This window comes from Sus scrofa, chromosome 6 (genome assembly GCF_000003025.6).
Source record: "Sus scrofa isolate TJ Tabasco breed Duroc chromosome 6, Sscrofa11.1, whole genome shotgun sequence".
Lineage (NCBI taxonomy): Eukaryota > Metazoa > Chordata > Mammalia > Artiodactyla > Suidae > Sus > Sus scrofa.
Genome location: NC_010448.4, coordinates 14,463,135 through 14,491,047, shown reverse-complemented (window position 1 = coordinate 14,491,047; position 27,913 = coordinate 14,463,135). Strand labels below are relative to the sequence as shown.

At 43.1% G+C, this 27,913-nt stretch overlaps 2 protein-coding genes across 2 annotated transcripts; both read left to right on the top strand.

Moving 5' to 3' along the window:
* ZNF19 (zinc finger protein 19) lies at nucleotides 4,568-27,913 on the top strand. The gene is given in 7 exon segments (XM_021093822.1): nucleotides 4,568-4,906; nucleotides 4,909-5,143; nucleotides 5,146-10,296; nucleotides 15,248-15,312; nucleotides 17,360-17,536; nucleotides 18,201-18,314; nucleotides 25,953-27,913. Coding segments are annotated over 3 exon segments (1,053 nt in total). The 5' UTR covers nucleotides 4,568-4,732; the 3' UTR covers nucleotides 5,790-10,296; nucleotides 15,248-15,312; nucleotides 17,360-17,536; nucleotides 18,201-18,314; nucleotides 25,953-27,913.
* Nucleotides 10,265-27,913, top strand: ZNF23 (zinc finger protein 23). Its single transcript, XM_021093817.1, is given in 6 exon segments — nucleotides 10,265-10,296; nucleotides 15,248-15,312; nucleotides 17,410-17,536; nucleotides 18,201-18,314; nucleotides 25,953-26,231; nucleotides 26,234-27,913. Coding segments are annotated over 5 exon segments (2,058 nt in total). The 5' UTR covers nucleotides 10,265-10,296; nucleotides 15,248-15,288; the 3' UTR covers nucleotides 27,748-27,913.

Sequence of the window (27,913 nt, the reverse complement as noted above, 5' to 3'; positions counted from 1 at the left end):
CTGTATCTCCCGTGCCTCACACTTGGCCTGAAATGAATTAAGCCTGTGATAAATGTTTGTTGGATGAAGAAAACACAAATAAGTGTATAATCCAAACCAGAAGAGGTGGTATGTAGGAAAGGGAATACAGTGCTAGTGGAGTGTGTAATCTCAGGCCTGATCTGGTGTGTAGAGACAGGCTAGGATCTGAAGGGTGAACTGGTGTTATCTAGAGAGGCCAGGCTGCTAGAGAGTTCTGCACCAGAGAACATCAGGTACAAAAGTTCTAAGGTTGGAGAAGAGTGGTTCATGCAGAGGAAACAGCAGGTACAAAGGTCCTGAGCTAGCATAGTAGAGAAACTGAAGGGAGACCACCGTGGCTAAATTAAGAGAAAGGAGGAGATGGTATAAGATGAGGCTAGCAGGAAATCGCAGTATGCAGTGAGTTTCTTTTAGAAAGATGCTGGCTTTTTGGTAGAATATGACTGCTTGACAAGAATTCAGTGTCTCTAGGGGATGATATAATTAAAGTAATAACCTGAACATCTTAGTATGTTGAAGTGGCCTTTTCATGGTCCTTTGCTAATTGGTTTCGGGCTTTCACTGGGTCCTAGAATGGAGTGATGAACAAAAAATATGCTTGCCACAAAGTCCAAGAAAGAGAAACCTTACTCTGAGATTCTTTTTCTGAAATTTTTTGGTCTACATTTACCTATTCTTAATATTAGCCTTAGAATTGCTTTATTAAGTTCTTAAAAAAATTCGATTGGGATTACAATGGGAAGCATTTTGTTGTAGTTATTAAAAGCATGGACTTTAGAATCTGGCCTATCTGGTTTGGGATCCAGGTTCATCCTTCCACTGGCCGAGTGACCTTGGTAGAGAAAACTTTTTTTTTTTTATAATTTTTTAAAATTTATTTATTGATTTATTTATTTATTTTTGTCTTGTTGTTGTTGCTATTTCTTGGGCCGCTCCCGCGGCACATGGAGGTTCCCAGGCTAGGGGTCCAATCGGAGCTGTAGCCACCGGCCTACGCCAGAGCCACAGCAACGCGGGATCCGAGCCGCGTCTGCAACCTACACCACAGCTCACGGCAACGCCGGATCGTTAACCCACTGAGCAAGGGCAGGGACCGAACCCGCAGCCTCATGGTTCCTAGTCGGATTCGTTAACCACTGCGCCACGACGGGAACTCCGAGAAAACTATTTTCTTAGACTCTTTTTTTCTTATTTGAGAAAAAGAAAAAGTTCAAAGGATTATTGTGGAGACTGAATGAGAAGGTGTGTATTTTTCATCCAAAAACATATTTCTATTTTTTTCTGATTTTTAAAATTTTTTTAATATTTTTAAGAAAAATAGATTTTTTATTGCTCAGTCATTTCAGATTCATCTGACTTACAAACTAATAACATAATGTTCAAATACAATTTAATGTTTTTTTCTGATTTTTTAAAGTATAGTTGATTTATAATGTTTTCTTCATTTTCTGTTGTACAGCAAAGTGACCTAATCACACACGGTTCCCTTTGCTCTATGTAGGAGCGCATTCATTGCCCATCCATTCCAAATGTTACAGTTTCTATCCACCAACCCCAAACTCCCCGTCCATCCCACTTCCTCCCACTGTGGGTATTTTTTTTTAATTTTTATATTTCTCAATAAATTTTTTTTAAATAAAGGTCTAGGTTTCCTGTTGTTATGGCTTGCTTTGAGTTTTCTGGTGTCTTTTGCTTGTTTTGCTCTTTGCGTATTCATGTTTCCCTGTCTTCATGTCTTAGGACAGGCAGTGTTGAATGATGCTGGTGAGTACAGGGTGCCCAAGGGCAGGTTACATACCTTTCAAATTAACGGTTTCCTCAGAATTCAAACCTTGAGGAATAGTGTGGAGTAAAAGAGGAGATATTTATATACCATTTACTGAAGGACATTTAGTAAGTGATTGCAGCTGCTGTTATTGGCAGGTTATTTTAAAGGAGAGCCTTTGGGGAGTTCCCACTGTGGCTCAGCGATAAGGAACCTGACTAGTATCCATGAGGATGTGGGTTCGATCCCTGGCCTTGCTCAGTGGGTTAAGGATCTGGTGCACTGCCCCAAGCTGCGGTGTATGTTGCAAATGTGGCTCAGATCCACTGTTACTGTGGCTGTGGTGTAGGCTGGCAGCTGTAGTTCCGATTCGATGCCTAGCCTGGGAACTTCCATATGCCAAGGGTGCGGACCTAAGTGGACCTTAAAAAAAAAAAAAAAGGAGAGCTTTGTCTGGGCTGGGCTTACTCTTGGTTCTCTTTGCTCCCTGCCCTTCACTGAGAGGGAGCCAAGGTGATGGCAGCCATGCCCCTGAAAGCCTGGCAGCAGGTGAGCTGTGATTACCTCAGATCGGCCTTGGAGAGGTCTGATTGGAATAAAATGGGAATGAGAGAGGTGTTTCTAGCAAAAGTGTTCAAGCCAATGCAGTAGGAAGATCCCAGATGATTCTCTTCAGTAGGACTGGATGCTGGGGGAGAGCTGATGAGGAGGGGCTGAGCAGCCAGAAGCCCAGCATGCAATGGCTGGAGAGTGTCCTGGGAAGCCTAAGTATAGGCTACAGCATTCTGAGGGTCTCATTTGATCTAGAGGGTTCCCAGTTCAGTGGTTCCTCTTGCAGAGGAACATGTGAGAATGAAGGACTCAAGCTGTGCTGTAGGTGTCCATCACACAGTGGGAGGAATTGAGATCAGGAGCTTACAAGGTTCCTGGGAGGTGGGGGCAGAGTGATGGCAGGAAGAAGGGGGCTTGTGTCATTTATTCTCAGAAAGAAAGAATTTGGCTTAGAATCAGGGAAAATATATCTCTTGAGGTCAGTGCTGTTGGCTAATCAAGGCAGGGGGTTATAATAGCAAAAGTCTGCGCTAGGCCAGAACACTTGAAGTTAGGGATCCTGTGAAGCCTCACTGGCATTGTGACCTTCAGCCAGTCATTTAACCTCTTTGCACCTTAACTTCAACTGTAAGGTAAACATTAAGTACCTTAAGTTTTGGGGACAAGGAAGTTGATTGCTTGAATTTTCATTTTTTGAGAGTGATAAGTTGTTGGGTGTTCCTTAACCATTTCCTTCTTCCTTGGATTTATTTACCCAGTAGCTTAGAGTCATGTTGCATACATGACTCATTCAGGGAAGTCGTTCTTTGATTGGGTCAGTTTGTCGTTTTAAGTTGGTGATTGTATGGCTGGCTGAGGGTGGATTCAGTGCAGGAGAGGCCTGCAATTGGAATTAAGTATACACAGCTGGTACTAGTGTACTGAATGGCAAAGAGGAGTCAGATTCCAGAAATATTTAGACAATAAAATTGGCAAGATTTGATTACCACCTGCTTATTAGAAATGATCAGTTACTAGGGCAAGTTAGCCTAGGGTGAATCGCAAGTTTCTAACTTAGGAGACTGGGCTGAAATTGGTACTATTTTGTGTGAGTGTTTCTTAAACTTCACTTTTTTTAAGGCTGCATCTTTGGCATATAGAAGTTCCCAGGCTAGGGGTTGAATCAAAGCTGCAGCTGCCAACCTACACCACAGCCACAGCAACACCAGATCCAAGCCATGTCTGTGACCTATACCACCACTGACAGCAACTCAGGATCCTTAACCCACTGAGAGAGGGCAGGGATCATACCTGCATTCTTATGGATAATAGTGGGATTCTTAACGCACAGAGATACAATAGGAACTCCAGACCACATTTTAAAATTTTTCTAAAAATCTATTGGAGTATAGGTGACTTACAATGTTTTATTAGTTTCAGGTGTATAGCAGAGGGATTCAGTTATGCCTATACATATATATCTATTCTTTTTTCAGATTTTTTCCCCATGTAGGCCATCACAAAGTATTGAGTAAATTTTCCCAAACTACATAGTAGTATTGATTGATTTTTTTCAATGATTTTTCTTTTTTCCATTGTAGTTGGTTTCCCGTGTTCTGTCAATTTTCTACTGTACAGCAAAGTGATCCAGTGACACATACATATATACATTCTTTTTCCCACATTGTCCTCCATCGTACTCCATCATAAGTGACTAGATATAGTTCCCAGTGCTGTATGATTTTGTATATTGTAGTTTATATGTGCCAATCCCAACCTCCCAGTCCCTCCCTCCGCATCACATTTCCCCTTTGGATAACCCAAAGTTTGGTTTCAAAATCTGAGTGTTTCTGTTTTGTAAATAAGTTCTTTTGTATCATTTCTTATTAGATTTCCCATATTAGTGATCTCATATAATATTTATCTTTCTCTGATTTACTTCACTTGAACTTGGTACTGTTAACCAGGAAGGGAAACAATGCTATCATTCACTATGCCAGTTAATTTTTGTGGATTAAAAATAGAGCCAGTTTGGCAGGTGGAAGGGAAGGCCGGGGGATGCATTTGATGTTAGATGATGGGTCAGATGTTTTGGGTCCCCAGGAAGTCCAAGGCAGTTCCCATTGTGGCTCCGAGTGACTTGATCCAAGCCACATCTGTGACCTGGAACATAGTTCATGGCAATGCCAGATCCTTACCCACTGAGCGAGGCCAGGGTTTGAACCTGTATCCTCATGGATGCTAGTCAAATTAGTTTCCACTGAGCCTCGACGGGAACTCCAGCTGCTATAATTTTCAATGTCCCTTTGTTTCTAGTGTAATTCTCAGTTGGCATTTTTGTTTTTTATTTATGTCAGATTCTGGGACTAGCATTGACAATGAGTCAATACCAACACGAGGAATTCCTAAAGAGGCATGATGATACCATGTAGGCTGCAGAAGAATGTTCTTAAGAGAAGCAGCTTCCTATAGGCATGTGAACTGGAGAAGCACCAGGAAATCCCTGCAGTGAAAAATATTAGAGGAAAAGTTTCAAGAATCCACTATGATAGGAAACCTTTTTATTTATGTCAGATTCTGCGACTAGCAGATGTGAAGAGTGTGGGAAATGCTTCAGCTATTTTTCTTATTATGTTAGACACCAGAGAATTCACACTGGGGAGAAACCCTTTGAGTGCAATGAGTGTGGTAAAGCCTTTAATGTCAATTCGTCATTAATTGGGCATTGGAGAATCCACACTGGAGAGAAACCCTATCAGTATGAAGAGTGTGGGAGAGCCTTTAATAATAACACAAATCTGATCAGGCATCAGCAGATCCACAGTGGGGCAGACCCTATCTCTGCAAGGAGTCTGAAAATGGTTTCACAAGTAGTTCTGAGTTTGTTATACACCATAGAATCCATACTGGGGAGAAACCTTATGAGTGTAATGAATGTGGGAAAGCTTTTGTTGGTAGTTCACCACTACTTCGATATCAAAAAATCCATACTGGAGAGAAACCCTTTGAGTGTAATGAGTGTGGCAAAGGCTTCGGAAGGACTTCTCATCCTAGTCAGCATCAGTGTATTCACACAGGGTAAAAACCTTATTCTTGTAAAATATGTGGGCAAGCCTTCAATTTTCAAACAGAACTAACTGAGCACCAAAAAGTCCACAGCGAGGAGAAATGCTTTGACTGTGTAGATTGTGGAAAAGCCTTTAGTGCTCAGGATCAATTAAAAAGACATCTTAGAAAACATATACAAGAGATGTCCTATGTTTGTGATGAGTGTGGAAAAGTCTTTACTAGCGAAAGAAATCTGCTTCAATATCAAAGAGTCCATACTAGAGAGAAACCCTATGAGTGTGTCAAGTATGAAAAAACATTTAGGACTTATTCCCAGCTAGATCATGCCCACCCTGGAGAGAAGCCTGTGCTGGACATTGGTCATTTTGGCCTCCCAGAATTTTTTACCCCCTTTTACTGGTAATAGTACACTCGATTTCCTTTTGAAATCATCTTCCACTCGGGTAGAATGTGTGACACAGGCCCAGCTCAGCTGCAGATCCCCTTCCCGCAAGATGATCCAGTTAGAATCCCAGAATTTGGCAAGAGTTAAGAGAAAGAAGAACTGTTTTCCTTGATCTGAAAGCTGAGAGGAGCTGTTCCATTCTTGCGGAGGCTGAGAATATCAAATCGTCACAGCAAAAGAGAGTTAGAGAACGATCAAATCTTGAAGAGCTGTAGCTCTCTCAAATCAAAGCTGTAGTTGCCACCTACACCGTAGCTCACGGCAACGCTGAATCTGTGACCCCCTGAGTGAGGCCAGGGATCGAACCCGCAACTTCATTGTTCCTAGTCAGATTCGTTCCCCCTGCACCGCGACAGCAACTCCGGGTGCATAGTAAATCTTTATCTTTGGAATTCTCTATATTTTGAAACAGGGTGATAGGCAGAGGCAAGCATGAGCTGGGGCTCAGCGCTATGTGCCAGATAATGGCTAGTTGCATTCAAGGAAAGATAGAATGAGACAGGGTTTAGAGGGACCATCACCAGGTGGGAAAACAAATTTTTGAGTTCTGACTCAGCACCTTGGAGAGCTCAAAATCACATAGCACCTTGGACAGCACCACACTTTGCCTATTTCCTTCTGCAGTGGACTCCTTGAATCCATGTTGCAGTGGATTCTGCTAATTTCCTGAGATGTTTAACTCCCCTGTGCCTAACAGTTGTAATCCCCTAAAGGGAACACTCTTTCAGAAGGTTCTTTATGACAGTATGGGGCTGGGATTCTTTTCCTTCTGGTTGACTTAAGCATCAAGGCTCACAATTAGACTCTGTTGGAATTCTGGTTTTGAGACCCAGTATCTCTGTATTATTCCGGGAGCCAACATCCTTAAAGTTAGGAGCAAATATCTGATGCCTGATTGTGCTATGTAGAGAATACTACTCAGGGTTCTTCCTAGGCACATGTAAGAAACAAGCTGTTAGTGAAAAAGTGTGGAAGAGTATATGCTGAATTCATTTGGAGACAAGCAGCTTCTTATCCCCTCTCCTCACTTGTTACCCTCCCACTAACTTCTTTTCAGAAAGAGTGAATTGGGTTTGCCTTCACCATGGCAAAAGCTTCTGAAGTTGGTTGTTAGCAAGTTTTAGTGAAAATCAAGCCAAACAAAATTCTGAGGGAGCTTGCACTGTAGCCTCTTTCCCATAATTGCAGTAATATAGTTGCATACTTATGTACTATTTATCCCTTTACTGAAAAATACGTAAGGGTGATCAGTCAGATATACAGTTCAGGTGGAGGAGGAAAAAAGCTAACGTTAATCGAGCCAGTATTGAATCCCAGGTCATATAGTGAAACAATACGTGGTATTTACAACTAGGTACTGTTATCCCATTTTTCAAAAGAATAAGTTACAGAAAAGCTAAGTGATTTCCCAGTGTCTCACAGCTGGTCAGTGAAGGAACCAGGATTCCTCCCTTTGATATCCACTAAATTATATTGCCTCAAAAGCTAGCAGCTAAGTAATTCGAACTTACTGACTAGACAGCACTAAGTTCTTGCTAATTTTGGCAGTTGGCCATACTTTCTTATGAGCTAATTGTTTAAAATGATCTTGTAAATTATGTCTTATCCAAAATTTCTAGATGCTAGTTTATAGCATTCACTGCATTGCCTGAAAGGGAGCCCTGTCTAATAATTTTGTCCTAAAATAGTTGCTGTGAGATAATAATATCACTATGCCATTTCCCCCTTTAATTTAGTACTTCTCTGGCATATCTTTCTTCCATTCTTTACTTTTCAATCATTTTTCATTCTTATGTTTTAGTAGTGCAAGTATATCTCTTTTTCCCTATGTGAATTTTAGAGTCATTTTCACAGTTCTAAGACAAACTCCAATGGGGTTTTATTTGAGTAGGTCACTTCCTTCCACTTTATTCTCTTTTTAAAAAATTGGTTGAAATTGCCATTATAGGTAAGGCCAAAATGAAAATTTTTCCTATTGAAAAATCACCTGTGCCTTTCTATTTGTACAAGCTTTCTTGTTGGTTTAGTCTCTGAGTATTTAAATTTTTCTTCAACTATGTCTTGAACACTTATTATTAAATTTAACACCTAAATATTTTTGGCTGTTTCATTACTTTTTTGAATAAGATTTCTCCACATGACATAAAGCTGGGCATGTGAAGCCAGGCATGTGCCATCGACATGGAGACCTGACATCAAGCCAGACATGTGACTGTGTTTCTACACACAGTAAGTTGAATGATCTACTGATTTAATTCACAGTATAAATAAACGAAGATGTTGTAATATTGAAACATTCTTGAGCTCTTGGAATGAACCCCAACCAGGCCCTTACTGTTTTCCCACTATTTTCAAGAGGAAACAGGCAGAACTATCTTTACTCCGTCATCTTGAGACTGGCAACACCAGAAGAGACTTTTTACTATGAGAAGATCATCAGTTTCCCTGGCAGGCAAGGAGAAAGGGCTTTAGGGAATCTTTGGGATTGCAGGAACAGAGGGTCCGGAAGAACAAGCCTTAGAGCTGAGTGTGAGGAAATGTGGCTGCAGGCCCAGCATTAAAGATGGACTTCCAGAACACTGAACTATGAGAGCCAACTTAAGTTGTTTACTGTTGTGTGATTTTTCCACTAGCCCTCATTTCTAGGATTATTGTTTAGGGTATGGGCTGCTAGGGCTGATCTTCCATCCCCCCATCTTTATACACATGATCCAAGATGCTCACACCCCTGTCAGCATTCCCTTGATGAGAGGCCAGGGAGGGCATGCCCCTTCTCTGTAGCAGCACAGCATTGCTTTTTATTGTAGCCCATTTGCCAGAAGTTAGTCACATATTCACACTTGGCCATAAAGTAGGCTGGGAAGTGTGTTATTTTCTCTGGCTCTTTGCCTTGCCAGAGATTCTTTTATCTATAAAAGGGGAGAATAGAGGTTGGCAGACAAGGAGTGGACGCTGCCTCTCCAGGCCTTCTGTGGAGCCTTAGTAACTTGGCCTGCACCTGTTCCAGCACTCTTAGAAGTAGGAGCTTCATAGTTATTTAGAAGGACTTATTTTTTTACCTATAAAATTAGACAGCTGGTTTATGATCCAACATTTGGGACCATCATTTATGTGACACTGTGGTCTAATTCCTTCTTGTTTATTTAGACAAGGCTTCATTCCTAGCTAAAGATCTGCTTTCTGAGCTTAGGAAGAAATGGAAACAGCACTTCTTGCCAAGAGCAATGTTATCCCCAGCCCATTCACTGTGCTCAGTCATGAGACCATTTTACTATCTGAGTGAGATGAGCCATTTAAGGCGCTCAACTTGGGCAACTGATGATCAGGGTCAGGGCAAATCAGAGAAGAGCTCCTGGTCAGTGTCATGAGCCCAGGTATAAGATACAGCCTACCTCTGGTTGCACAGAGGTAAAGAAAGGTTCTACCGAGGAGTTGAGCCTGAAGCCTTTGGACCTCTTCAACAACCAATGTTGGGATTTCCCTGTGGCACAGCAGGTTAAGGATCTGGTGTTGTCATTGCAGCAGCTCTCTTATTCAACACCATTATCTCCAAGAGCACAAGGCCTGGCACATAGGAGGCATTCAATAAACATTGTTTTGTTTGTTTGTTTGCTTTTTAGGGCTGTACCTGTGGCATATGGAAGTTCCCAGGCTAGGAGTCGAATCAGAGCTACACCTGCCAGCCTACGCCAGCCACAGCTGGTCTGTTGAAGTTCCCCACCCAGAGCTCAAACCCACACGGCAGCAATGACCAAGCCACAGCAGTGACAAGGCCAGATCCTTAACCTACTGAGCTTCCATGGAACTCTTGAAATGGATACTTTATAAGTTATTTTCATTTACTAAGTGAATGTTAGTACACAACATTACTTTTCTGGGGGTCAGGGGGTACCGCAGTGTGTAGCAGCTTGATGTAGGATCTCAATTCCCAGAGCAGGGATTGAAGCCTGGCAGGAGCGGTGAAAGTGCCCAGTCCTAACCACTAGACCACCAGGGTACTTCCATATTACTTTTAAGAATGCAGTTTGTTTATATTGTCTATGATCTTTTTTTTTAGATTTTTATTTTTTGTATTGTAGTTTATTTTCAATGTTCTGTCAATTTCTGCTTTGTCTATGCTCTTCTAAGCCACTGTCTATGCCTTTCATGGCAGGAGAGTATGGTGGTCATTAGGAAATACTTGTTCCAAAAAGGGGCCTTAGATTTGACAGCGTGCGATCCAGTCCAGAGACTCCCAGATCTGGTTGCAGCTGCAGCTTTACTAAATGACACAGATCTCCAGCGCCACCCTGGGCTTGGGCCCAGTGCTAACGGTGGCGGGGACTAGGGCCTCAGAATACCGGAGATTCCGTGCAGGGGGCGGGGCCAGAGCACCGGCGAGAGGGAGCGGCGCTGCTCCTAGAGAGGCGCCGCCGCGGCCTGGTGACGCACTTCCGGCAGCGCCTAGGAGCTGTCGGCAGCAGAGGTAAGTGTGGGGTGCGGGGGTGCGGGGCTGCGGGAGGCGGGGGAGGTGCCTAGCCACTACGCTCTGGGCGCGGTTGGGGTGCTTTTCCACCCTGGGTGGAGGTTGGTCTCGCCTGTCTGGGGTCCTCTTCCTCCTCGTCTCACCGCCTGCTTTGGACCTGGTGGTGATTACGTTCCGTGGAAGGCGAAGTCTGTGTTACTGTCACAGTCACGAAGCTCTGAGCGTTTAGCACTTTATCTGGGGAAGATGCTACTGGCTTTTTGGGAACGTGTTGGAGCCGACAGAGAGTTGAATACTGGCAGGGGTGAAGCGACCTGAGGTGATATCATGTGTCTTGACATGTTGAGGTCGTGCAGGGGCTTTTACCTGTTTCCGTTTCAAGTATGGCTCACCCAGGCTCGCAACACAGGGTGGTGAATCAGGACGAGTGGGGGAGCAGAAAAAGCAAAGCCCCTCCAGGCCACCCGAGAGCAGAAGGCGGCCGACTTTTGGAGGACACTGTCTCCTGGAGCGGTGTTATTTCCAAAAGGTAACCCGGCCTAACTTCTCTTGGGCTGTTGGATGACAATGATCTGGGAATGATTTCTACAATGAAGAGTGTACGGATTTGCTCGGTCCTAGAATACACCTGAAACAGTTTCACAACTGCTCATTCATATCCTCATGAAAGCAAGTTTACTAAAATATACTGTGAAATGTTAATGAAAACGTGAAATATGTATTTAAAAAAATACTTTTGGAATGTGGTTGATAGTGTATTCAGAGGAAAAGTTGTGGCCTTATAGATTTTGATTTTCAAATAGGAAAGAATACAAATAAATTTAAAAATCATGCAACTTCAAGAGCCTTTGAGTAACAGGCCTTAGAGTGTTTAGTTAAAATACTGTTTTCCAAAGTTACTTAGTTATTTTCTTTCCCATCACTTCAGTGTGGTTATGTTGTGGTAGAGTTAGGCTCATTTGCTGTTTATATTTTTTGGAGGTCATTGCCCCTATCCCATCCTGGATATATACAGTGAATCCTATATATAGAAGATTGCATCTAGCATGGCATTTATGAAGTATAGAAGTAATGTGAGCATCCATTAAACACAACACACCATTAAGAAGAACATCGCCACTGTGTCTGTGTGCACCTTCTCAACCCAACTCCCTCTTACCTGCCCTTAGAGCTAACAACTCTTGAATTTGTGTTAGTCATGGCCTTACCTATTTTTAAAAATAATTTTTATCACATATACATCTATCTGCAAGTAATGTAATTAATTTTGGTTTTGAGCTTTATGAAGTTGGCATCATGGTATCTGTAGGCTTCTGGGACTTGCATAACTCATTATGTTCCTAAATTCATCCATGTTTTGTGTGTAGCTGTGAATCATTCATTTTTTGCTGCTGAGTAATGTTCCACTGTAAATATGGTATGACAGCTTCTTTGTGTATTCTCGACATAGGAGTTTCCAGTTTTTTGTTATTAAAATACTGCTGATAATAATGTGTGTATTGTCTACATATGAGTTTTTCTGTGATATAAATATTAAAATTTAATCATGAATACTGAATTTTATCAAACAAGCTTGGCATCCACTGAGATAGAAAGTATGGTTATCTTTCTTTGATTTATTAATGTGGAAAAGTACAGTCTGTATGCTAATACTGAACTTTACTTGGATTCATGGAATGATCCCTCTAAGGCATGATGTGTCATGTTAATGAACTGCTGGAGTCTATTCCTCAATATTGAGGATTTTTGCACCAGTATTCATAAATGAGACTGGTCTGTGGTATTTGTGTTAGTGTTGTGCTGACACCATAAAAAAGACTGGGAAACTTACTTTGCTGTTTCCTGCTCCAGTTTAAGTTGTGTTAGAATTATTGATTTCTTAAAGATTTGAAAGGATTTGCCCATGATAAATATGGGCTCAGAGTTTGGTGATAGTTCACTTTGTACTGCTCTCTCAGTTTACTTAGGGAAAGGTAATCATGGGTTACAGAGAAAAAAAATCTATATGATAAAATCAGTAGAGTTGATTTATTAGATTCAGATAGATTATATTGTTTTCCATCATAGAATGTTTTCTTTTGAAGCATCCATAGAACATGTTTTAAATGGATGCTGCAGCTACAAAAGCCCCTCAGAAATCTGTAACGCAGAAGTGAATAGATCAAGTTATCTAAACACTATGCAGTAAAGCCAGAGAAGAAATTAACAACACACTATCCTTAACAGTTCTTTGTTCAGGAGTTCCCGTCGTGGCGCAGTGATTAACGAATCCGACTAGGAACCATGAGGTTGCGGGTTCGGTCCCTGCCCTTGCTCAGTGGGTTAACGATCCGGCGTTGCCGTGAGCTGTGGTGTAGGTTGCAGACACGGCTCGGATCCTGCGTTGCTGTGCCTCTGGCGTAGGCCGGTGGCTACAGCTCCGATTCAACCCCTAGCCTGGGAACCTCCATATGCCGCGGGAGCGGCCCAAGAAATAGCAACAACAACAACAACAACAAAAGACAAAAAGACAAAAAAAAAAAACAAAAAAAAACAGTTCTTTGTTCAGAGACAGAACACAGTTGCTGACAAGTTGTAAAATAATAATTAAAACATATAAAAAGTCTCTGGAATGTGGTTAATAATATATTCAGTAGACTGTTTAAAGGTTTCGACAGCCACGTAGGAAAGAATGAAAATAGGTGAATGAATCATGCAACCTCAGGAAGGTAGAAAAAAGTTTTTTGTAGTCTAGCTAACAGCAGACTACAAAGCAGAACATAGGACAGAAGTTTGTGTGCAGGCAGTTTGTTTGGGAATGTAGTCCCAGGGCAGGGTGAAAGACAAGAGAAGTCTTTTCAAATAGAGAAGGATGGACAGAGTATACTAGGATGTATTGTCAGGCTGGCCACCCCCCTGAGGTGACTGGTGCCCTGACTTGCAGGATCTTTGAGGAGCCTTAGAATCTTATGGCTAAACACGTGGGGGACTAAAGGGAGACATGTTTATCCGTTGACTTCTGTCTGCTGTTGGCCAAGGGTGGCCTCACAGGCATTGACTTCCCTGTCTTTCAGAACCCAGCAGGTGTCTGAAGATGTCCCACACAGGGCAGAGAAGCCTCAGGGCAGGAGCCACACCTGTGTGGTGTAGACCCATTGGTTGGTTGTAGTTGCTTAAAGCTGGTCAAAGCCTCTGGAACTGGACTGAGTGTACAAGAGGATTTGGGGAGGTGCATAAGGTGTCTCTTACAGAGCTAAAGAGACAGATGTAAAAAGCAGAACTTAATGAATTAAAAACAAATAGAAAAGGGAGTGGTGTTCTAAATAAATAGAAAGGCTGGTGGTTCTTTGAAAATCAAACAACATTAACCGTAGAGAAATCATAGTTTATTAATCTGCTTGGGCTACCCTAACAAAATACCATAAACTGTCCGGCTTAAACAATAGAAACTTAGTTCTCACGGTTCTGGAGGCTGGGAGTCCAAGCTCAAAGTATCAGACAATTCAGTTTTTAGTGAGGGTTCTCAGGCTGCAGGTGGCTTCCTTCTCACTGTGTCCTCACATGGCAGAGAGAGCTCTGGAGTTTCTTCCTCTTCTTATTAGGACACCAGCCCTATCAGATTATGACCTTGTTTAACCTTATTACCTCTTCATGAGTCCTATCTCCAAATATAGTCACACTGAAATTTAGGGCTTCAGCATACAAATTTTGGGGGGATGTAATCAGTCCAATATTAACTAAGGCTATAGGGTCTTGAAAGCGTATATATTCAAAAGAAGTAGGAAAAGCAAAGGAGCTCCAGATAGGGAGGAAATGAAAAAAGTCATGAGCCAGTGTTTTCCATAACTATGTGCAAGTTGAAATTCTGGAAGACACATACTTTTAGAAAAAATTAAAATTTCAAGATTGATTTTGGGAGCAGTAAAAATCAGAAAATAACCAGTCTATGTGGCTTTGAATATAATGGACAAAGAGTGCTGCGTCATGGGATTCTGGATGCTGTAGTAATCCTCCCTCTCAAGCTGCTGAGGCCTTGGCTTCTTTGCCCTTAGAATGTTGGAAGGCACGAGGAGCCAGCCTCATGCTTCTTGTGGCCCAGCTTCCTCAAGGTAAGCCTGGGCCATGCAGGAGGCCGACCTCCTAACCTCTACAGGTATCCGGACTCCTGAGGACACTCAGCTGTGTGAGCCTGGGCAGGATGGGAGGGGGCAGCTTCCCCTTCTCCGGGAGCTGCCTCCCTGGGACCTGACTCCAAGTCCTCTGTGTTGGGGCTGCAGCCCCTCCAGCCTGACTTCTCTGACAGTATCACAGAAGGTGATGCTTTAGAGGAAGAGAATAAGCCCAGGATCTTGGGACTGTTCTGTCCCTTGGGCTGAGTTGTTGCTACCTGAGTCTTGGTTTTATTAACCTTTAGGCTCTGCCTACATTTCTTTTTTTTCTTTTTTTTCTTTTTTTTTCCTTTTTGCCTTTTCTAGGGCTGCTCCCATGGCATATGGAGGTTCCCAGGCTAGGTGTCCAATCGGAGCTGTAGCCACTGGCCTACGCCAGAGCCACAGCAACGCGGGATCTGAGCCGCGTCTGCAACCTACACCACAGCTCACGGCAACGCCGGATCGTTAACCCACTGAGCAAGGGCAGGGGCCGAACCTGCAACCTCATGGTTCCTAGTCGGATTTGTTAACCACTGTGCCACGACGGGAACTCCTGCCTACATTTCTTATATACACTCTTCTGTGTGTATGATGTGTCAGAATTATAAAATTCTAGGGTGCCTGGCAGTGAGCATCAATGTCATGGCTAGGAGGAGCCCTGGGTGCAGAGCCAGTGAACAGATCTCTCCCTTCGTTCCATGACAGCTCCTGCTCGCACTTTCGTGTGGATGCTGGCCACCTGTGTCTCAATCTTCTGCAAGGGGCTGTATTGTTCCTGGTGGGGTGGCTTGTCTCACACTTGTCTCACTGTTTTTCCTCAGCACCACTGCTTCTCTCAGAGGGAGACCAAGTGCTGGCAGCCATGCTTCTGACAGCCTGGCTCCAGGTGAGCTGTGAGTCCTTCAACTCTACCTGGGCAGTTTCACATTGATGAAAACTGGGAAGCGAAGCCGATGAGCCTTGCGATGAGAGCTGGAGCTTCTGCCTGCCAGAATGGAGCTTGTGGAAAGAGTGGTGATGTGGAGGGACGGAGGCCAGAGACCAGGACAGCCAAGGTCAAGGCAGCAGGAGGGTGTGCCTGATAGACAAGTGTAGTGTCGTGCACACCAGTGTACCTTGCTCCCCCAGTAGAGGGCTCTGGTGAATGATAGACAGGGAAGCTGCCCATGAGTGGAGGAGGATGGCAGAGAGCTAGGATTCCAGGGAGGGACTGTAGATGAAGAGGAGTAGCAGGACTAGATCCAAATAGAAGATGAGCGTGCCTCTGATTCTGGGGAAAGGTGAGGATGAGCAGAGTGGGGTCAATGGAGGGAAAGAAGACAGGAAGTCCTGTGGACAGGATGTCTCATTGTGTCCTGGAGATGCTTTCAGGGCTTGGGGTGTAGTGGGCAAACTTTAGGTCTCTGATAAGAACTCTGGATCCTCTCCCCAGAAAAAGAAACATGCGAACCACATTTTCCATATGATTTCAGGGACTTCATGGACCTCCATGGACTACCTCATAGTCACAGTAACTCCAGTGACACCATTTGAGGCTTAGTGTGCTGCGGGCACCATACTGAGCACTTGACATACTCCCACATATCTCTCTGGGAGATAGGTGCTGTGTTGTATTCATTCTGCTACAAACGAAAGGCACAAGGGAGTTGGATGACTTATCCAAGGTCACTCAGTCATTGCGTGAGTCGTAACTGTTCAGCCCTGTGACACATGGGGAGCAAATGAAGTTAACGTCGTCAGATTTATGATGTCTTATGTAGGGAATAATTTTCAGGGGAGATTTGAAAGCAAGGTGGCCACCTCAGAAAGAGTCCCATTGGTCTAGGTGATGTAGGATTCATTAAGGCAAGTAGCTGCTAACAAGGGGGGTGGCAGTCAATGATACTAGCTGCGGTTTCAGTTCAGGAGGAGGCACCAACTGTCGGGGAAAAGGGGGTGGCCAGCAGTGAAGGTGTTTAATTTTGTGTAGAGGAGTTATTAGACTATCCACGTCACACAGTGAGTGACTCACAAAAACACTCTCAAGTGCGCTAGAGTTGTTGATGGGTAGAAGCCAGTACAGTCAAGCAAGACAGATGCTGGCAGAGAGGAGTTGAGATTGAGAGACAGATCACTGCCAGACTGTTCCCAGGGTTGTTACCTAAGGCGGAGGTGGGCGGAATGAGGGCAGCCAGAGGTGGCAGTTGCCAGTGGGCGGGGGGGGGGGGTGGCTTGCTAACTGTTTAGTGGAGTGGTGCAGAGAGCAGCTCAAAGGATGGCTGACTTCCCTTCTTGCCCAAACCTTCTTGGAGAGGCAGTGAAGTTGGACAGGATGAGGCTTGAATGGGAGCGGGTAACAAAAAATGCTGGGTTTTCAGCAAGACCCATTTGGAAGCAGATTGGGCTGCCAGCTCTCACCCCACGCTTTAGCCCCTGCACCCCCAGCCAATCCTGGCAGCACTGGGCTTCGTTGGCTGGAGGTGCAGGAGCAGAAGCTGTACAGCCTGTCCTAGGGGGTCCATGGCAGAAACCGGGTGGCAAGTGAGGGCTGGATGAGATGGAAGCCGTGGCTGTTGTTTGGGGGTGCCTTGAGGTTTGAGAGTGAGGGTGAGGTGTGTCATCCTGGACACAGAAGGCAAGAGCTCAAGGGAGGGAATGGGAGAGCATGTGTGTTGGTCTGGAGCTGCCTCTGCCAGTGAGGTCGGCGTGGCGTACCTGAAAGAAGGCAGTTGCATTAGGGGTAGCTGGTCATGGGAATTTTTTTTCTTTCATCTCAACTTATATCATCCTTTGTAAGTGAATTATGGCATGAGGTTTCTCTGCTGTGAGAGAAATCAGATATTCCATGGTTTACTTTCCAGGTGTTTTTCTGAACTCTTTCCCCTTGTTGTTAATTTTGTGCTCTCCACAAGCCCCTCCCTAAGCCCTCATACTGCCCTCTGCCCCTCACTTAGGGCCTGAGCCATGGAATTGGCCCTAGGGCAGCAGGAAACTGTTGTTTCAGAAGTTGGTGACCTTCGAGGACGTGGCTGTGTACTTCACCCAGACGGAGTGGGACGGCCTGTCCCCTGCACAGAGGGCCCTGTACAGGGATGTGATGCTGGAGAATTATGGGAATGTGGCCTCCCTGGGTAAGACCTCTCTCCTCCTGGGACTCAGACTCTGTTGCTTGGTGCTCCCTGGCTTCCTTCCCCCTTATTGGTTGAGATGGGGCCTCTGGTAATTTTTTACTGAGTAGGAACTTGCAGGGGTTGATGCCCATTCTTCTAGACCTGGGGTCGCTAGGAACGGTGAACCCCAAGCCCTTTTGGGGGCCCAGTATAGGACTTTGCTGGACTGGTGCGCACTCTTGAGCCATCCTATGGAGGCTGTGTTTTGAACATGGTGTAGATGAAAATAACTTACCGTTCTAAGCATTACCTTCAGGTTCCCTCTCTTACCTGCATCTCTTGAGTTTTTCCAAGGGTCTCTGTGTCTTTTGAATGTTTTGGGCAGTGGACAAAAAATGGTATCCCTTTAGGCAGAATCTCCCTGTTTGCCCTGCATGAAGTCTCAGGCTGGCCCCTTCCGAACTTCTCTCACATCTTCTCAAGCCTCTTCCTCCCACCCCTACCTGACGCTACACATATATCTTCCTGCCTCACCCCCCCCCCAACTTTCCCATAGTTCTTAGGCAAGGACCCCCTGGGGTTCCTTCCTTCCCTTCCCATTGCTGACACAAACTGAGAAGAGGTTTAGAAAATCATCTGTGGGAGATTATCCACCTGTCTTTCTTATTTCCTTTCCCCCAAACAGGATTTCCTCTTCTCAAGCCTGCTGTGATTGCACAACTGGAGGGAGGAGTTGAGCTGGGGGGCCCATCTCCACTGGCTTCTGGAACAGGCTCAGGCCCCGAGGACCTCTGGACTGGTAAGGGAGGCACATGTTGCCCATTATGCTGCAGAGTTTAGCTCTTTAGGAAGGAAGTCAACTTTAGCAACTTACAGGCATGCCACACATATTGACCAATGTACAAAGTAACATTTAAATAAATTCTGATGATTTCTAGAGATAGGCACAATTGAGACCTTTCTATTTTCATAGTTTGCTATTTCTTTCTTTTTTTTTTTTTTTTTTTTTTGTCTTTTTGTTGTTGTTGTTGTTGTTGCTATTTCTTGGGCCGCTCCCGCGGCATATGGAGGTTCCCAGGCTAGGGGTTGAATCGGAGCTGTAGCCACCGGCCTACGCCAGAGCCACAGCAACTTGGGATCCGAGCCGCGTCTGCAACCTACACCACAGCTCACGGCAACGCCGGATCCTTAACCCACCGAGCAAGGGCAGGGACCGAACCCGCAACCTCATGGTTCCTAGTCGGATTTGTTAACCACTGTGCCACAACGGGAACTCCTGCTATTTCTTTTTTTTTTTTAATTAATTAATTAATTTATTTATTTATTTTTGTCTTTTGTCTTTTTGTTGTTGTTGTTGTTGCTATTGGCATATGGAGGTTCCCAGGCCAGGGGTTGAATCGGAGCTGTAGCCACCGGCCTACGCCAGAGCCACAGCAACTTGGGATCCGAGCCGCGTCTGCAACCTACACCACAGCTCACGGCAACGCCGGATCCTTAACCCACTGAGCAAGGGCAGGGATCGAACCCGCAACCTCATGGTTCCTAGTCGGATTCGTTAACCACTGCGCCACTACGGGAACTCCTGCTATTTCTAATTCCTAGAACAGATCTTTTTTCAAATGCGTCATTCTCATTCTTTTCCATCTTTTTTAAAGATTTTTATTTTTTCGGAATTCCCGTCATGGCTCGGTGGTTAATGAATCTGACTAGGAACCATGAGGTTGCGGGTTCGGTCCCTGGCCTTGCTCAGTGGGTTAAGAATCCGGCGTTGCCGTGAGCTGTGGTGTAGGTTGCAGACGTGGCTCAGATCCCACGTTGCTGTGGTTCTGGTGTAGGCTGGTAGCTACAGCTCTGATTGGATCCCTAGCCTGGGAACCTCCATATGCCATGGGTGCAGCCCTAGAAAAGACAAAAAGATTAAAAAAATTTTTATTTTTTCTACTATAGTTGATTTGCAATGTTCTGTCAAGGTTTCTGCTGTATAGCAACGTGACCCAGTTATACATACATATGCGCGCGCACACACACACACACACACACGCACACACATGCGCACACATATATATACACATTCTTGTTCTCACATTAGTCTCCATCCTGTTCCCTCAGAAGTGACTAGATATAGTTCCGTGTGCTGTACAACAGGATCTTATTGCTTATCCACTCCAAGTGCAGTAGTTTGCATCTTTTAACCCCAGACTCCCAGTCCATTCCACTCCCTCCCCCTCCGCTTTGGTAATTCTTTTCAATCTTAATTTTGGAATTCTACCTTTCTTAGACAAAATGAATGGATTCAGTACTCTTCTGGGTCCTTGCTATTTTCTAGCAGTCTCTATTTGATGTGAAGGATACAGAATTAACAGCCTTTTTTGTTTGTTTGTTTTGTCTTTTTGTCTACTTAGGACCACACCCACAGCATATGGGGGTTCCCAGGCCAGGGATCCAATTGGAGCTGTATTGGCTGGCCTATGCCAGAGCCACAGCAACTCGGGATTCAGGCTGAGTCTGCGACCTACACCACAGCACACGGCAACGTCGGATCCTTAGTCTACTAAGCAAGGCCAGGGATTGAACTCGCATCCTCACGGATTCTAGTTGGGTTCGTTAACCACTGAGCCAAGACAGGAACTCCTAACAGTCATTTTAACTAGACTGTGGAGTAGACTTTTTGAAGTCCAGTCCCAACTGTGCTATTTCCTACTGTGTGACTTTGAGCAGGTCACTTATTTGCATTCTCTAAATATCAGTGTTCTCGGAGTTCCCTTTGTGGCTTAGTGGTTAACGAATCCGACTAAGAACCACGAGATTGCGGGTTTGATCCCTGGCCTTGCTCAGTGGGTTAAGGATCTGGTAGCTGTGAGCTGTGGTGTAGGTTGCACATGCGGCTTAGATCCCGAGTTGCTGTGGCTCTGGCATAGGCTTGGCAGCTACAGCTCCGATTAGGCCCCTAGCCTGGGAACCTCCATGTGCCGCAGGTATGGCCCTAGAAAAGATAAAATAAATAAATAAATAAATATCAGTGTTCTTGTCCTTGAAAATGGAATAACAGTAATAAAATGAGGTCATAGTGCTATTCTTGTGGGTTGATAATTAAATGAGATAACATATACCAAGTACCTGGCCTGTAATGTGTGCTGAGTTAAGTGTTATTAGGAGTTCCCATTGTAGCTCAGTGGGTTAAGAACCCAACATAGACTCCTTGAAGATGCAGATTTGATCCCTGGCCTCCCTCAGTGGGTTAAGGATCCACTGCTGCTGCAAGCTGCAGCATGGATCATAGATGTGGCTCAGATCTGGTGTTGCTATGGCTGTGGCATAGGCTCCAGCTACAGCTCTGATTGTACCCTTAGCCTGGGAACTTCCGTATGCCCACAGGTGCAGCCACAAAAAGAAAAAAAATTATTTTATTACTAATTTTGAGGAGAAAACTGTATACAATAAGCTGTAGGAAATAAGGTGGAAAGGAGGAAGTAATGCTATCAGTTCAGTGCTTCTCAAAAGATGAGCAAACACATCACCTGGGTGTCTTGTAGATGCACATATTGTCATTCAGTTAGTTTGAGGCAGGGCCAAGAGTCTGCATTTTTTGTCAAGTTCCCAGGTAATGCCAGTGCTTCTGGTTCCCATACCACACTTGAAGTAGTGAGGTTCTCATTGACTCATTCATAGTAGCTGCCAGGTGATTTCCCATTTTCTGTGAGGGCCAGCTTTACTTGCTGCCTTTGGGGTCCATAAGATTCTCTTGCATTCTTTTGATGAATTAGCTCTCTCTCTCTCTCTTTTTTTTTTTTTTGCTTTTTAGGGCTTCACCCTCAGCATATGGAAGTTCCCAGGCTAGGGGTCAAATCAGAGCTACAGCTTCCAGCCTATGCCACAGACACAGCAACTCGGGATCTGAGCCGTGTCGGTGACCTACACTAGAGCTCATGGCAGTGCTGGATCCCCAGCCCACTAAGCAAGGCCAGGACTTGAACCCACAGTCTCATGGATACTAGTTGGTTTTGTTTCCACTGAGCCACAACGGGAAGTCCAAATCATCTTTTTTTTTTTAAAAAAAGTGGTTTCAGTGGATTTTTTGTTCCTTGTGACCATTCAACCACATGTTCACTGACCAAGGAAGACATGTTTTAGAAATGGAAAGTTTAAAGTGCTTGACAGATAGAGGGAGAAGAAAGTGATATTGGAAACTTCTTAGTCAAAAAAGTCTGGATTTCACTTTATAAGCAGCAGACAGTCCTGAAGTCTTTGAACAACCCATCATGATCTTAGCTGAGGGTAGAAACATTCACCTAGTCAGTGTGCATAGGTTAATTAGAGTAAGGAATCAAATGGATGCTAGGCAGGCAGAAGGGAAAATCATAGGGCACAAGACCCATGTCAGCAGAGTTGATTTAAAAAAACAAAAACAAAACAAAACTTTCTCAGAAGCCCTACCTAGTGACTTCTACTAAAATCTCACTTGTTGGAACTGTGTCATCTGGATCCCCATTGCAAGAAAGGGTAGAAAATGTAGTTTTTAGCTGCAGTTCTTATTACAACTTCATAAAAAATGGAGGATATGCTAGTAAGGAAGAGAGAATGGATATTGGTTAAACAACCAGCAGCATGTGCTGCACCATGGGATATGTAGATAGAAGGTCACTGGTGTAGAAAAATTGGCAAAGAATATAAGTGAGTGAGGTAGGAAAGCTCTGTGCCAGGGGACCCAGAATATTCATGTTCAAGTATCAGAACAGGCTGAAAATTCCTTGCTCTTTGGGAAAACGTGCTAATTTAATTAAAGCTTACTTCTGCATTGAGTCCTGTTTTCTTGAGATCCTAACAACTTCACAATCCTTGACTGTTTTAGGGGCTTCCAAGATTTTTTTGTCAGTACCCTGATCGTCTCTCTTTGGCAGGGTCTGTGATGTCTTATTACACTCACTGTTGAGAGAAGGAGCAATAGGGTTAGGTAAGACAGCTCCTTAAAGGACATTTCTGCCAGATTTCCCTGTGGGAAGAAAAAGATGACCCTGGATTACTGTCTTTGCTTTGTGGATTCAAACCAGTTTTATTTTGAAGCAGTGAAACAGACTGACATAGCAGCTCAGTGATTGCCCAGGGTTGGGAGGTGGGAATAGCAAATGACTAGAAGAAAGAAACTTGGGGGTGATGGGAGCATTCTAAAATTGGAGTGAGGTGATGCTTGCACAACTGTATAAATTTAGTAAAAATCACCAAACATTTCAGTAATACAGAAATTTATACCTTAGTAATGCTGCTTCAGATTCAGAAATGTGGCTTTTGTAAAAACAAAATTCAGCTGTAAACATAAGATTTGTCCTTTTTACTGTACGCATGTTTTCCTTTGATAAAAACTTTTATCCAAAAAAATATATATATATGTGGAGTTCCCACTGTGGTGCAGCAGGTTAAGGATCTGGCATTGTCTGTGCTGCAGCAAGATCCCTGGTTTGATCCCTGGTCCAGAAACTTCCATATGCCTTGAGGGCAGCCAAAAAAAACCAAACGCACACACAGATACACACGCAAGAATATAAATAGGAATTCCTGTCATGGCTCAGTGGAAACAAATCTGACTAGTATCCATGAAGACGCAGGTTCAATCCCTAGCCTTGCTCAGTGGGTTAAGGATCTGTCATTGCCTTGAGCTGTGGTGTAGGTCTCAGTGGGTTAAGAATCTGTCATTGCCTTGAGCTGTGGTGTAGTCTCAGTAGGTCTCACTCAGTAGGTCTGGCGTTGATGTGGCTGCATAGAAAGTATGATTTTTTTAACTATCAGTTAAAAAATTATATTAACCATTAGTATAGTTATTATACTAATTATACTAACAGTTAACTAATTATACTACTTAGTTATTTTTAAATTAATTATTAATTATTTTAAATTTTAAATTAAAGCATAGTTGATTTAGATGGCAGAAGTATAAATTTTAATCAATGGGAAAAATGTTCACCCTTAGTAGAAACCATTGAGGGAGTTCCTTTATGGTGCAGTAGAAACAAATTCAGCTAGTATCCATGAGAATGCAGGTTCTATCCCTGGCCTCACTCAGTGGGTTTGGGATTTGGTATTGCCTCGAGCCATGTTGTAGGTCGCAGACATGGCTCAGATCTTCATTGCTGTGGCTGTGGCATAGTCCAGCAGCTGCAGCTATGATTCATCTCCTAGCCTGGGAACTTCCATATGCCACAGTGCAGCCCTAAAAAGAAAAAACAGAAACGAAAACAACAACAAAAAAAAGGTAAGAGGAAACAAAAAAACCCAGTGAAATGCAGATTAAAACAGTGAGAGATGTTTCACCTATCAGAACAATGATATTATAGTAAGTTATGGTGAAAGTACAGCAAAGCAGGTATAGACTTCTGGAGGTGAATGAAATAGGTCATCTTTCTAGAAAGTACTTTAGCAATACATATCAAGCCTTTTAAAGTTTGTACTTGGTAACCTGCATATTCCCTTCTAGGGCAGTATCCTAATAATCAGAGATATAGATGAAAATATAGATATAGATATGTGTAAAAATTCATCATAATTTTATATAATAACAAAATATTGGACACAGCCTGAATTTTCAGTACAGGTAGAATGGTAAATTAAGATTGCTGCAGGATGGAATATTGTTTAGCAATTAAAAAGTACATTTTTATAAGAGTTCCCTTTGTGGCTCAGCAGTAATGAGCCCAACTAGTGTCCATGAGGATGCGGGTTTGATCTCTGGCTTCCCTCCGTGGGTAAAGTATTGGGCGTTGACGTGAACTGTGGTGTAGGTTGCACATGTGGCATGTGGCTCAGATCTGGTGTTGCCATGACTGTGGCATAGGCTGGCAGCTGCAGCTCTGATCTGACCCCTAGACTGAGAACTTCCATCTGCCTCAGGTGCAGCCCTAAAATGAAAAAAAAAAAAAAGTAATTTTTACAGGATATCTAAAGGCATTAGAAAATTATCATCATGACTATTAAAGAAGAAAAACATTTTTACCTTTGAAAAGGTAACGCATGTATGATTTTAGGAAAGTGATTGTGCAGGGGATGCAAACTACTGCTAATCTTCTGATTTTAGGTTTTGTATTGCAAGTAATTTGAAATTTTTTCTTTACGTCTCATACTACAGACTAATTATTTTTATAATCAGGAAAAGATCGACAGTATTTTGATAGTGGTTGCTAGAGAAATCCAGGTTATTTGTGTCCATTGAGGGCGATTATAGTGAACAATACTGGGGTAGGAGGCATATTACATATGGCTGAGGAGAGATGAGTGATGAAAAAATAGGTGCAGCATTTTGAGCCAATTTTAAGAAATTTATGAACAAATGCAGAGACCATTAGTTCTACTGGGACTATGGGAATTATAGAAAGACTAATGAGATCGTGGAAGGAATTTTAGGGAGTGACCAACTATAGGATCGAGGGAAGAGGTAGAAGGTAAGGCAAAGAGAATGCAATAGTGTTCTGGAGGAGGTGGAAAGAGATGGTAACAAAGTGATCAAATGGGCCTAAACAAAGTCTTTCTGAAATAGAGAAAAAAGTTTGAAAGCCCAGAGTCTCAGTTCTAAGAAATAAGATCTGTTCCCATTTGCCTCTTAGTACTGGTAGCACCTGTCATCCCTTGTTGCCACATGTTGTTGGATACTCTGCCTTTTCCTTCTTAAAGAATTTCCTTTTTTCTTTAACAAACTTCAAGCTGTAGTAAAGTATGGTGTGATGGAAAGAACACTGATCTGGTGGAAAGACCTAGAATTTTGTCCCACTGCTGTAACTTTTAACCTTCTTATTACTGGTTTTTGGTTTAGAGACTGGTGATCTTTTAAAATCATTACTTTAAAATTTGTAATATCAGCATATGCTCATAACAGTAAAGAAAGTGTAGAAAGTGGGAGTAAGGGGGACATCTCCCGAACTTCCTGTGCTAGTTTGCTCAGTTTCTTGTGTGTACTTGCAGTAGTTTTCTAGGCATTTTCAAATATTTCTGTGTTAGCCCTTTTTACTTTCCTTTACACAAATGAAAGATACTCTACATACCATTTCTCAACTTGCTTTACTACTTAACAGTGTATCTTTGACGTCTTTTCATGTCAGCACACATAGAATTATTTTATTTATTTATTTATTTTTTCTTTCTTTCTTTCTTGGCCTCCACCACAACATGTGGACGTTCCTGGGCCAGAGATCAAACCCATGCCTTAGCAGCAACCCAAGCCACTGCAGTGACAATGCCAGATCCTTAATCGACTGTTTCACAAGGGACCTCCCACCACTCATTTTATTTTCTAACAGCTACATGTTATTCCACCTTATTGGTTAACCTTACATTCAAATATAGTCTGGTGATTTTAAAGAGCCCCTTGATTATTACGATCCTTTATCCTATTACAGTTCTTTTTTTCTAACATGGTGCTTACATGATATTTTGTGTTTTCTGTTTTTTATACTAGATATTGAGATCCAGACTGACAATAATTTGACAGAGGACATGTATGAAGAAAAACATAATACATCATTTGAACTTCAAAGGGACTTTTCCCAGGAAACAGACTTTTCAGAAGTCTTTATTCTAGAGAAACACCAGGAAGTCCATTCAGTAGGAAGTATGAAGAAAGAAAACAGTGATGTTGATGGGACAGTTGAAGACAATACAGGCCCCATGGAGGAGTGTTTCTTTACTCAAAGTCCAAATTTGGATAAATGTCATACCATCTCTACTGGGGAGCAACCCCTGAGTGTAAAGGATTCAAGAAAGTCTTCAGCTTTGACACAAAACTTATGCAGCATGAAATAATTAATTTCAGGGAAAGACCTTTCAAGTGTGAAAAATTAATGGAAACCTTTAGGAGTAACGCTCAGCTTAATCAGAATCAATATAGCTACACTAAGGAAAAGCCCTATCAGTGTAAGGAGTGTGGCAAAGCCTTTAGTGTTAATGCAAAATTAATTTGGCATCAAAGACTTCACAGTGGGGAGAAGCCCTTCAAATGTGTGGAGTGTGGGAAAAGCTTCAGTTATAGTTCCCATTATATCACACATCAGACAATCCACAGTGGGGAGAAGCCATATCAGTGTAAGGTGTGTGGTAAAGCCTTCAGTGTTAATGGGAGTCTAAGTAGGCATCAGAGAATCCATACAGGAGAGAAGCCCTATCAGTGCAAGGAGTGTGGGAATGGTTTTAGCTGCAGTTCTGCATATATCACGCACCAGAGAGTCCATACTGGAGAGAAACCTTATGCATGTAATGACTGTGGGAAAGCTTTCAATGTTAATGCAAAATTAATTCAACATCAGAGAATCCACACTGGAGAGAAACCTTATGAATGTAATGAGTGTGGGAAAGGCTTCAGGTGCAGCTCCCAGCTTAGGCAGCATCAGAGCATCCACACTGGAGTGAGGCCCTATCAGTGTAAGGAGTGTGGAAAAGCCTTTAGTAATAATGCAAAACTCATACAGCATCAAAGAATTCACACAGGGGAGAAACCCTATGAGTGTACTGAATGTGGAAAAGCCTTTAGTGTCAAAGGGAAGTTAATCCAGCACCAGAGGATCCACACAGGCGAGAAACCCTATGACTGTAAAGAATGTGGGAAAGCTTTTAGGTGTAATGCCCAGCTTCGGCAACACTTGAGAATCCACACTGGGGAGAAGCCATATGAATGTAATGAATGTGGAAAGGCCTTCAACGTTAATGCAAAACTAATGCAGCATCAGAGGATTCACACTGGGGAGAAACCTTTTGAATGTAATGAGTGTGGGAAATGCTTTACTTCTAAAAGAAACCTACTTGATCATCACCGAATCCACACTGGAGAAAAGCCTTATCAATGTAAGGAATGTGGGAAAGCCTTTAGCATCAATGCCAAACTAACTAGGCACCAGAGAATACACACTGGGGAGAAACCTTTCAAATGCATGGAATGTGAGAAAGCATTTAGCTGTAGTTCTGACTATATTGTGCATCAGAGAATTCATACTGGAGAGAAACCCTTTCAATGTAAGGAGTGTGGAAAAGCCTTCCATGTTAATGCCCATTTAATTCGGCATCAGAGAAGCCACACTGGAGAGAAACCGTTCAGATGTGTGGAGTGTGGCAAAGGCTTCAGCTATAGTTCTGACTGTATTATACATCAGACTGTCCATACGTGGAAGAAACATTATATGTGTAATGTGTGTGGGAAAGCCTTCAGATTTGGCTTCCAACTTAGTCAGCATCAGAGTGTCCATAGTGAAGGAAAATCCTAATGAGAAGGATGTAGAAAACTGAAGGTTAATGCTGAATTGGATTAAGTATCCTCGGATTCTCTTAGGGTGAAAAACCCTGAAAAGGAAATGAATATGGCAGAGTCTTCACAAGAAAACAAATCCTTTCCATTTGATTCAATATAAAATTAGGAATAATGACCAATTT